General features: G+C 48.8%; 1 protein-coding gene across 1 annotated transcript in view; it reads right to left on the bottom strand.

Moving 5' to 3' along the window:
* The window catches only part of LOC135570287 (serine/arginine repetitive matrix protein 2-like), a 58,018-nt gene that overhangs the window by 34,209 nt on the left and 11,582 nt on the right, over nt 1-12,227 (bottom strand). The window contains 2 exon segments of the mRNA XM_065016402.1: nt 2,080-2,150; nt 2,355-2,420. Of these exon segments, the coding sequence (XP_064872474.1) occupies nt 2,080-2,150; nt 2,355-2,420 (137 nt within the window).

The following is a 12,227-nucleotide window of genomic DNA, read 5'->3' on the forward strand; positions in this document are numbered from 1 at the left end:
CTGGAACTAAACTGAAGCGTTTCAGTGAGAGAGCTGGAACTAAACTGAAGCGTTTCAGTGAGAGAGCTGGAACTAAACTGAAGCGTTTCAGTGAGAGAGCTGGAACTAAACTGAAGCGTTTCAGTGAGAGAGCTGGAACTAAACTGAAGCTTTTCAGTGAGAGAGCTGGAACTAAACTGAAGCGTTTCCCTGAGAGAGCTGGAACTAAACTGAAGCGTTTCAGTGAGAGCTGGAACTAAACTGAAGCGTTTCAGTGAGAGAGCTGGAACTAAACTGAAGCGTTTCCCTGAGAGAGCTGGAACTAAACTGAAGCTTTTCAGTGAGAGAGCTGGAACTAAACTGAAGCGTTTCAGTGAGAGCTGGAACTAAACTGAAGCGTTTCAGTGAGAGCTGGAACTAAACTGAAGCGTTTCCCTGAGAGAGCTGGAACTAAACTGAAGCGTTTCAGTGAGAGAGCTGGAACTAAACTGAAGCGTTTCAGTGAGAGCTGGAACTAGACTGAAGCTTTTCCGTGAGAGCTGGAACTAGACTGAAGCTTTTCCCTGAGAGAGCTGGAACTAGACTGAAGCTTTTCCCTGAGAGAGCTGGAACTAAACTGAAGCGTTTCAGTGAGAGAGCTGGAACTAAACTGAAGCTTTTCCCTGAGAGAGCTGGAACTAAACTGAAGCTTTTCAAGAGAGCTGAACTAAACTGAAGCGTTTCAGTGAGAGAGCTGGAACTAAACTGAAGCTTTTCAGTGAGAGAGCTGGAACTAAACTGAAGCTTTTCAGTGAGAGAGCTGGAACTAAACTGAAGCGTTTCAGTGAGAGAGCTGGAACTAAACTGAAGCTTTTCAGTGAGAGAGCTGGAACTAAACTGAAGCGTTTCAGTGAGAGCTGGAACTAAACTGAAGCGTTTCAGTGAGAGAGCTGGAACTAAACTGAAGCTTTTCCCTGAGAGAGCTGGAACTAAACTGAAGCGTTTCAGTGAGAGCTGGAACTAAACTGAAGCGTTTCAGTGAGAGAGCTGGAACTAAACTGAAGCGTTTCAGTGAGAGAGCTGGAACTAAACTGAAGCGTTTCCCTGAGAGAGCTGGAACTAAACTGAAGCTTTTCAGTGAGAGAGCTGGAACTAAACTGAAGTGTTTCCCTGAGAGAGCTGGAACTAAACTGAAGCTTTTCAGTGAGAGAGCTGGAACTAAACTGAAGCTTTTCCCTGAGAGAGCTGGAACTAACTGAAGCTTTTCAGTGAGAGAGCTGGAACTAAACTGAAGTGTTTCCCTGAGAGAGCTGGAACTAAACTGAAGCTTTTCCCTGAGAGAGCTGGAACTAAACTGAAGCTTTTCAGTGAGAGAGCTGGAACTAAACTGAAGCTTTTCCCTGAGAGAGCTGGAACTAACTGAAGCTTTTCAGTGAGAGAGCTGGAACTAAACTGAAGCGTTTCCCTGAGAGAGCTGGAACTAACTGAAGCTTTTCAGTGAGAGAGCTGGAACTAAACTGAAGCTTTTCAGTGAGAGAGCTGGAACTAAACTGAAGTGTTTCCCTGAGAGAGCTGGAACTAAACTGAAGCTTTTCAGTGAGAGAGCTGGAACTAAACTGAAGCTTTTCCCTGAGAGAGCTGGAACTAACTGAAGCTTTTCAGTGAGAGAGCTGGAACTAAACTGAAGTGTTTCCCTGAGAGAGCTGGAACTAAACTGAAGCTTTTCCCTGAGAGAGCTGGAACTAAACTGAAGCTTTTCAGTGAGAGAGCTGGAACTAAACTGAAGCTTTTCCGTGAGAGAGCTGGAACTAAACTGAAGCTTTTCCGTGAGAGAGCTGGAACTAAACTGAAGCGTTTCCCTGAGAGAGCTGGAACTAAACTGAAGCGTTTCAGTGAGAGAGCTGGAACTAAACTGAAGCGTTTCCCTGAGAGAGCTGGAACTAACTGAAGCTTTTCCGTGAGAGAGCTGGAACTAACTGAAGCTTTTCCGTGAGAGAGCTGGAACTAAACTGAAGCTTTCCCTGAGAGAGCTGGAACTAAACTGAAGCGTTTCCCTGAGAGAGCTGGAAGTAAATCAAGACAGAAAATAGCAGTCGGTTTATATCACGGAGCTGAACTTACATTGATCAGCAGGCTGCAGAAGGAACAACTGGCCTTCACTGCCCAGTCCTCTAGCTCCTCGGGTTCACAGTCTGGAAGCAGACACACACACACACACACACACACACACAGTCAATAAAGTCTCAGTGGCACCAACTGGGAGCTAACACGTGTACACACACACACGATCATATGTCAAAGACAAGACTCATGTCTAACACAAAATACCAGTACGCAAATACACACACACACACACACACACACACACACACACACACACACACACACACACACACCATCAAAAATATTGAGGTCTCTGAGCAGCAACGGGCCATAGATTCCCTCCAGAATGCTCTCGAACCCTGGAATACACATATACATATCAACTAGTGGTTAGAGTGTAGAGGTGGCAGGTAGCTAGTGGTTAGAGTGTAGAGGAGGCAGGTAGTCTAGTGGTTAGAGTGTAGAGGTGGCAGGTAGTCTAGTGGTTAGAGTGTAGAGGTGGCAGGTAGTCTAGTGGTTAGAGTGTAGAGGTGGCAGGTAGTCTAGTGGTTAGAGTGTAGAGGTGGCAGGTAGTCTAGTGGTTAGAGTGTAGAGGAGGCAGGTAGCCTAGTGGTTAGAGTGTAGAGGAGGCAGGTAGTCTAGTGGTTAGAGTGTAGAGGAGGTAGGTAGTCTAGTGGTTAGAGTGTAGAGGAGGCAGGTAGTCTAGTGGTTAGAGTGTAGAGGTGGCAGTTCATAGGGAATCACCACTAGGGGGCGGTAGGTAGTCTAGTGGTTAGAGTGTAGAGGTGGCAGTTCATAGGGAATCACCACTAGGGGGCGGTAGGTAGTCTAGTGGTTAGAGGGTAGAGGAGATAGGTAGCCTAGTGGTTAGAGTGTAGAGGAGGCAGGTAGTCTAGTGGTTAGAGTGTAGAGGAGGTAGGTAGTCTAGTGGTTAGAGTGTAGAGGAGATAGGTAGCCTAGTGGTTAGAGTGTAGAGGAGGCAGGTAGCCTAGTGGTTAGAGTGTAGAGGAGGTAGGTAGTCTAGTGGTTAGAGTGTAGAGGAGGTAGGTAGTCTAGTGGTTAGAGTGTAGAGGAGGAAGGTAGTCTAGTGGTTAGAGTGTAGAGGAGGCAGGTAGTCTAGTGGTTAGAGTGTAGAGGAGGCAGGTAGCCTAGTGGTTAGAGGGGGCAGGTAGTCTAGTGGTTAGAGTGTAGAGGAGGCAGGTAGCCTAGTGGTTAGAGTGTAGAGGAGGCAGGTAGTCTAGTGGTTAGAGTGTAGGGTGGCAGGTAGCCTAGTGGTTAGAGTGTAGAGGAGGCAGGTAGACTAGTGGTTAGAGTGTAGAGGAGGCAGGTAGCCTAGTGGTTAGAGTGTAGAGGAGGCAGGTAGCCTAGTGGTTAGAGAGTTGGGCCAGTAACCGAAAGGTTTCTAGATCGAATCCCTGAGCTGACAAGGTGAAAATCGTTCTGCCCCTGAACAAGGCAGTTAACCCACCGTTCCCCGGTAGGCCGTCATTGTAAATAAGAATGTGTTCTTTAACTGACTTGCCTAGTTAAATAAAGGTTAAAAATATGTTTGTTTTTTCTCATTAAAATCAACACACACACCGTTCTCTGACTGTGCCAGCATTGGGCTCATTGGTTGGTTGGCTGCTGAGGGGGAGGAACGGCTCACAACAACGGCTGGAACGGAGTCAATGGAATGGAGTCAATGGAATGGAGTCAATGGAATGGAGTCAATGGAATGGAGTCAACGGAATGGAATCAACGGAATGGAGTCAATGGAATGGAATCAATGGAATGGAGTCAATGGAATGGAATCAATGGAATGGAGTCAATGGAACGGAGTCAATGGAACGGAGTCAATGGAACGGAATCAATGGAATGGAGTCAATGGAACGGAGTCAATGGAACGGATTCAATGGAATGGAGTCAATGGAATGGAGTCAATGGAACGGAGTCAATGGAATGGAATCAATGGAATGGAGTCAAACCTGTAGTTTCCATGTGATTGATTCCATTCCATTGAATCCAGTTCCAGACATTACTATGAGCCGTTCCTCCCCTGAGCAGCCTCCACTGGTGTGTGTGTGTGTGTGTGTGTGACTGTCCACCATAACTCACCAATGTAATAGGAGAGAAAAGGTCGACAGTTTGAATGGTGAGGCTATTCATTAACGAACATCTAAACCAACCACTTTAAATACACCAGACTGTGTTTTAAACTAGATACCTTTTGACTCGGTGTACACTAGCTAGCAAGCTCAGTTCTAATATCAAGAGACAAATAGCTCGTAGTAGAATAACTATGACAGCAGTCTTCAACTCCAAACCTGGTCTCAGAGCAAAACGTAGTAGAATAGCTATGACAGCAGTCTTCAACTCCAGCCTGGTTGGGATAGAATTATGCGAACCCTTTTTGCAATCGTATTTTCTTGCTAGCTTGCTGATTAGCTTCCGAGGTTAGCTGGCTAGTTAGCGACAGTCAGTAGTTATTGGAGACGGAGGCAGCGTTTCTTAGCCAGTCGAAATCATGAATCAGCCGGCATAATTTTTATGGATATATATATATATACAAATAAAATGTCAACTGAACAAAAAAAAAAGTTTAAATTAAGTGCAGCTGTTTTGCATAGATACAGAACAAAAAGACTGAACGACTGGGTCGCGTCCCATAGATACAGAACAAAAAGACTGAACGACTGGGTCGCGTCCCATAGATACAGAACCACAAGACTGAACGACTGGGTCGCGTCCCATAGATACAGAACAAAAAGACTGAACGACTGGGTCGCGTCCCATAGATACAGAACAAAAAGACTGAACGACTGGGTCGCGTCCCATAGATACAGAACAAAAAGACTGAACGACTGGGTCGCGTCCCATAGATACAGAACAAAAAGACTGAACGACTGGGTCGCGTCCCATAGATACAGAACAAAAAGACTGAACGACTGGGTCGCGTCCCATAGATACAGAACAAAAAGACTGAACGACTGGGTCGCGTCCCATAGATACAGAACCACAAGACTGAACGACTGGGTCGCGTCCCATAGATACAGAACAAAAGACTGAACGACTGGGTCGCGTCCCATAGATACAGAACAAAAAGACTGAACGACTGGGTCGCGTCCCATAGATACAGAACCACAAGACTGAACGACTGGGTCGCGTCCCATAGATACAGAACAAAAAGACTGAACGACTGGGTCGCGTCCCATAGATACAGAACAAAAAGACTGAACGACTGGGTCGCGTCCCATAGATACAGAACAAAAAGACTGAACGACTGGGTCGCGTCCCATAGATACAGAACAAAAAGACTGAACGACTGGGTCGCGTCCCATAGATACAGAACAAAAAGACTGAACGACTGGGTCGCGTCCCATAGATACAGAACAAAAAGACTGAACGACTGGGTCGCGTCCCATGGATACAGAACAAAAAGACTGAACGACTGGGTCACACGGAACCCCAGATACAGAACAAAAAGACTGAACGACTGGGTCGCGTCCCATAGATACAGAACAAAAAGACTGAACGACTGGGTCGCGTCCCATAGATACAGAACAAAAAGACTGAACGACTGGGTCGCGTCCCATAGATACAGAACAAAAAGACTGAACGACTGGGTCGCGTCCCATAGATACAGAACAAAAAGACTGAACGACTGGGATTGGATTTGTAGACTACATCCAGCTTGCTGAGTGTTGGGGAAGCCATTTTGTAAATGACATCGCCGAAGTCGAGGATCGGTAGGATAGTCCGTTTTACGAGGATATGTTTGGCAGCGTGAGTGAAGGAGGCTTTGTTTGCAAAATAGGAAGCCGATTTTAGATTTAACTTTGGATTGGAGATGCTTAATGTGAGTCTGGAAGGAGAGTTTGCAGTCTAACCAGACACCTAAGTATTTGTAGTTGTCCACGTATTCCAAGTCAGAACCGTCCAGAGTAGTGATGCTGGACGGGCGGGTGGGTGCGGGCAGTGATCGGTTGAAGAGCATGCATTTAGTTTTACTAGCATTTAAGAGCAGTTGGAAGAAGGAGTGTTGAATGGCATTGAAGCTCGTCTGGAGGTTTGTTAGCACAGTGTCCAAAGAAGGGCCAGATGTATACAGAATGGTGTCGCCTGAGAAGAGGTGGATCAGAGAATCACCAGCAGCAAGAGCGACATCATTGATATATGCAGAGAAAAGAGTCGGCCCGAGAACTGAACCGTGTGGTACCCCCATAGAGACTGCCAGAGGTCCGGACAACATGCCCTCCGATTTGACACACTGAACTCTATCTGAGAAGTAGGTGGTGAACCAGACGAGGCAGTCATTTGAGAAACCAAGGCTGTTGAGTCTGCCGATAAGAATGTGGTGATTGACAGAGTCGAAAGCCTTGGCCAGGTCGATGAAGACGGCTGCACAGTACTGTCTTTTATCGATGGCGACTATGATATTGTTTAGGACCTTGAGCGTGGCTGAGGTGCACACGTGACCAGCTCTGAAACTAGAGTGCATAGCGGAGAAGGTACGGTGCGATTCAAAATGGTCAGTGATATGTTTATTAACTTGGCTTTCGAAGACTTTAGAGAGGCAGGACAGGATGGATATAGGTCTGTAACAGTTTGGGTCTAGAGGCAGGGCAGGATGGATATAGGTCTGTAACAGTTTGGGTCTAGAGGCAGGGCAGGATGGATATAGGTCTGTAACAGTTTGGGTCTAGAGGCAGGGCAGGATGGATATAGGTCTGTAACAGTTTGGGTCTAGAGGCAGGGCAGGATGGATATAGGTCTGTAACAGTTTGGGTCTAGAGGCAGGGCAGGATGGATATAGGTCTGTAACAGTTTGGGTCTAGAGGCAGGGCAGGATGGATATAGGTCTGTAACAGTTTGGGTCTAGAGGCAGGGCAGGATGGATATAGGTCTGTAACAGTTTGGGTCTAGAGGCAGGGCAGGATGGATATAGGTCTGTAACAGTTTGGGTCTAGAGGCAGGGCAGGATGGATATAGGTCTGTAACAGTTTGGGTCTAGAGGCAGGGCAGGATGGATATAGGTCTGTAACAGTTTGGGTCTAGAGGCAGGGCAGGATGGGTACTGTAACAGTTTGGGTCTAGAGGCAGGGCAGGATGGGGGTACTGTCTGTAACAGTTTGGGTCTAGAGGCAGGGCAGGATGGGTACTGTAACAGTTTGGGTCTAGAGGCAGGGCAGGATGGATATAGGTCTGTAACAGTTTGGGTCTAGAGGCAGGGCAGGATGGGTATAGGTCTGTAACAGTTTGGGTCTAGAGGCAGGGCAGGATGGGTACTGTAACAGTTTGGGTCTAGAGGCAGGGCAGGATGGGTACTGTAACAGTTTGGGTCTAGAGGCAGGGCAGGATGGGTACTGTAACAGTTTGGGTCTAGAGGCAGGGCAGGATGGATATAGGTCTGTAACAGTTTGGGTCTAGAGGCAGGGCAGGATGGATACTGTAACAGTTTGGGTCTAGAGGCAGGGCAGGATGGGTACTGTAACAGTTTGGGTCTAGAGGCAGGGCAGGATGGATATAGGTCTGTAACAGTTTGGGTCTAGAGGCAGGGCAGGATGGGTATAGGTCTGTAACAGTTTGGGTCTAGAGGCAGGGCAGGATGGGTACTCTGTAACAGTTTGGGTCTAGAGGCAGGGCAGGATGGGTCTGTAACAGTTTGGGTCTAGAGGCAGGGCAGGATGGGTACTGTAACAGTTTGGGTCTAGAGGCAGGGCAGGATGGATATAGGTCTGTAACAGTTTGGGTCTAGAGGCAGGGCAGGATGGGTATAGGTCTGTAACAGTTTGGGTCTAGAGGCAGGGCAGGATGGATATAGGTCTGTAACAGTTTGGGTCTAGAGGCAGGGCAGGATGGATATAGGTCTGTAACAGTTTGGGTCTAGAGGCAGGGCAGGATGGATATAGGTCTGTAACAGTTTGGGTCTAGAGGCAGGGCAGGATGGATATAGGTCTGTAACAGTTTGGGTCTAGAGGCAGGGCAGGATGGATGGGTCTGTAACAGTTTGGGTCTAGAGGCAGGGCAGGGCAGGATATAGGTCTGTAACAGTTTGGGTCTAGAGGCAGGGCAGGATGGATATAGGTCTGTAACAGTTTGGGTCTAGAGGCAGGGCAGGATGGGTATAGGTCTGTAACAGTTTGGGTCTAGAGGCAGGGCAGGATGGATATAGGTCTGTAACAGTTTGGGTCTAGAGGCAGGGCAGGATGGATATAGGTCTGTAACAGTTTGGGTCTAGAGGCAGGGCAGGATGGATATAGGTCTGTAACAGTTTGGGTCTAGAGGCAGGGCAGGATGGATATAGGTCTGTAACAGTTTGGGTCTAGAGGCAGGGCAGGATGGATATAGGTCTGTAACAGTTTGGGTCTAGAGGCAGGGCAGGATGGATATAGGTGTGTAACAGTTTGGGTCTAGAGGCAGGGCAGGATGGATATAGGTCTGTAACAGTTTGGGTCTAGAGGCAGGGCAGGGCAGGATGGGTATAGGTCTGTAACAGTTTGGGTCTAGAGGCAGGGCAGGATGGATATAGGTCTGTAACAGTTTGGGTCTAGAGGCAGGGCAGGATGGATATAGGTCTGTAACAGTTTGGGTCTAGAGGCAGGGCAGGATGGATATAGGTCTGTAACAGTTTGGGTCTAGAGGCAGGGCAGGATGGATATAGGTCTGTAACAGTTTGGGTCTAGAGGCAGGGCAGGATGGATATAGGTCTGTAACAGTTTGGGTCTAGAGGCAGGGCAGGATGGATATAGGTCTGTAACAGTTTGGGTCTAGAGGCAGGGCAGGATGGATATAGGTCTGTAACAGTTTGGGTCTAGAGGCAGGGCAGGATGGGTATAGGTCTGTAACAGTTTGGGTCTAGAGGCAGGGGGTAGGATGGGGTATAGGTCTGTAACAGTTTGGGTCTAGAGGCAGGGCAGGATGGATATAGGTCTGTAACAGTTTGGGTCTAGAGGCAGGGCAGGATGGATATAGGTCTGTAACAGTTTGGGTCTAGAGGCAGGGCAGGATGGATATAGGTCTGTAACAGTTTGGGTCTAGAGGCAGGGCAGGATGGATATAGGTCTGTAACAGTTTGGGTCTAGAGGCAGGGCAGGATGGATATAGGTCTGTAACAGTTTGGGTCTAGAGGCAGGGCAGGATGGGTACTGTAACAGTTTGGGTCTAGAGGCAGGGCAGGATGGATATAGGTCTGTAACAGTTTGGGTCTAGAGGCAGGGCAGGATGGGTATAGGTCTGTAACAGTTTGGGTCTAGAGGCAGGGCAGGATGGATATAGGTCTGTAACAGTTTGGGTCTAGAGGCAGGGCAGGATGGATATAGGTCTGTAACAGTTTGGGTCTAGAGGCAGGGCAGGATGGATATAGGTCTGTAACAGTTTGGGTCTAGAGGCAGGGCAGGATGGATATAGGTCTGTAACAGTTTGGGTCTAGAGGCAGGGCAGGATGGGTATAGGTCTGTAACAGTTTGGGTCTAGAGGCAGGGCAGGATGGATATAGGTCTGTAACAGTTTGGGTCTAGAGGCAGGGCAGGAGGATATAGGTCTGTAACAGTTTGGGTCTAGAGGCAGGGCAGGGCAGATGGGTATAGGTCTGTAACAGTTTGGGTCTAGAGGCAGGGCAGGATGGGTACTGTAACAGTTTGGGTCTAGAGGCAGGGCAGGATGGATATAGGTCTGTAACAGTTTGGGTCTAGAGGCAGGGCAGGATGGATATAGGTCTGTAACAGTTTGGGTCTAGAGGCAGGGCAGGATGGATATAGGTCTGTAACAGTTTGGGTCTAGAGGCAGGGCAGGATGGATATAGGTCTGTAACAGTTTGGGTCTAGAGGTTTGGGTCAGGGCAGGGCAGGATGGATATGGGTCTGTAACAGTTTGGGTCTAGAGGCAGGGCAGGATGGGTACTCTGTAACAGTTTGGGTCTAGAGGCAGGGCAGGATGGATATAGGTCTGTAACAGTTTGGGTCTAGAGGCAGGGCAGGATGGATATAGGTCTGTAACAGTTTGGGTCTAGAGGCAGGGCAGGATGGGTTAGAGGTCTGTAACAGTTTGGGTCAGGGCAGGAGGATGGGTACTGTAACAGTTTGGGTCTAGAGGCAGGGCAGGATGGGTATAGGTGTAACAGTTTGGGTCTAGAGGCAGGGCAGGATGGATATAGGTCTGTAACAGTTTGGGTCTAGAGGCAGGGCAGGATGGATATACAGGTCTGTAACAGTTTGGGTCTAGAGGCAGGGCAGGATGGATATAGGTCTGTAACAGTTTGGGTCTAGAGGCAGGGCAGGATGGATATAGGTCTGTAACAGTTTGGGTCTAGAGGCAGGGCAGGATGGGTATAGGTCTGTAACAGTTTGGGTCTAGAGGCAGGGCAGGATGGGTCTGTAACAGTTTGGGTCTAGAGGCAGGGCAGGATGGGGATAGGGTCTGTAACAGTTTGGGTCTAGAGGCAGGGCAGGATATAGGTCTGTAACAGTTTGGGTCTAGAGGCAGGGCAGGATGGGTATAGGTCTGTAACAGTTTGGGTCTAGAGGCAGGGCAGGATGGGTACTGTAACAGTTTGGGTCTAGAGGCAGGGCAGGATGGGTACTGTAACAGTTTGGGTCTAGAGGCAGGGCAGGATGGATATAGGTCTGTAACAGTTTGGGTCTAGAGGCAGGGCAGGATGGATACTGTAACAGTTTGGGTCTAGAGGCAGGGCAGGATAGATATAGGTCTGTAACAGTTTGGGTCTAGAGGCAGGGCAGGATGGATGTATGGGTCTGTAACAGTTTGGGTCTAGAGGCAGGGCAGGGCAGGATGGGTATAGGTCTGTAACAGTTTGGGTCTAGAGGCAGGGCAGGATGGATATAGGTCTGTAACAGTTTGGGTCTAGAGGCAGGGCAGGATGGGTATAGGTCTGTAACAGTTTGGGTCTAGAGGCAGGGCAGGATGGGTATAGGTCTGTAACAGTTTGGGTCTAGAGGCAGGGCAGGATGGGTATAGGTCTGTAACAGTTTGGGTCTAGAGGCAGGGCAGGATGGGTATAGGTCTGTAACAGTTTGGGTCTAGAGGCAGGGCAGGATGGGTACTGTAACAGTTTGGGTCTAGAGGCAGGGCAGGATGGGTACTGTAACAGTTTGGGTCTAGAGGCAGGGCAGGATGGATATAAACAGTTTGGGTCTAGAGGCAGGGCAGGATGGATACTGTAACAGTTTGGGTCTAGAGGCAGGGCAGGATAGATATAGGTCTGTAACAGTTTGGGTCTAGAGGCAGGGCAGGGCAGGATGGGTACTGTAACAGTTTGGGTCTAGAGGCAGGGCAGGGCAGGATGGGTACTGTAACAGTTTGGGTCTAGAGGCAGGGCAGGATGGGTACTGTAACAGTTTGGGTCTAGAGGCAGGGCAGGATGGATATAGGTCTGTAACAGTTTGGGTCTAGAGGCAGGGCAGGATGGGTTAGAGGCAGGGCAGGATGGGTACTGTAACAGTTTGGGTCTAGAGGCAGGGCAGGATGGGTACTGTAACAGTTTGGGTCTAGAGGCAGGGCAGGATGGGTACTGTAACAGTTTGGGTCTAGAGGCAGGGCAGGATGGGTACTGTAACAGTTTGGGTCTAGAGGCAGGGGGAGGATGGGTACTGTAACAGTTTGGGTCTAGAGGCAGGGCAGGATGGGTACTGTAACAGTTTGGGTCTAGAGGCAGGGCAGGATGGGTACTGTAACAGTTTGGGTCTAGAGGCAGGGCAGGATGGGTACTGTAACAGTTTGGGTCTAGAGGCAGGGCAGGATGGGTACTGTAACAGTTTGGGTCTAGAGGCAGGGCAGGATGGATATAGGTCTGTAACAGTTTGGGTCTAGAGGCAGGGCAGGATGGATATAGGTCTGTAACAGTTTGGGTCTAGAGGCAGGGCAGGATGGGTACTGTAACAGTTTGGGTCTAGAGGCAGGGCAGGATGGGTACTGTAACAGTTTGGGTCTAGAGGCAGGGCAGGATGGGTACTGTAACAGTTTGGGTCTAGAGGCAGGGCAGGATGGGTACTGTAACAGTTTGGGTCAGTTTGGGTCTAGAGGCAGGGCAGGATGGGTACTGTAACAGTTTGGGTCTAGAGGCAGGGCAGGATGGGTACTGTAACAGTTTGGGTCTAGAGGCAGGGCAGGATGGATACTGTAACAGTTTGGGTCTAGAGGCAGGGCAGGATGGGTAACAGTTTGGGTCT

This window comes from Oncorhynchus nerka, unplaced genomic scaffold, assembly GCF_034236695.1.
Source record: "Oncorhynchus nerka isolate Pitt River unplaced genomic scaffold, Oner_Uvic_2.0 unplaced_scaffold_1004, whole genome shotgun sequence".
In the NCBI taxonomy this organism is placed as follows: Eukaryota; Metazoa; Chordata; class Actinopteri; order Salmoniformes; family Salmonidae; genus Oncorhynchus; species Oncorhynchus nerka.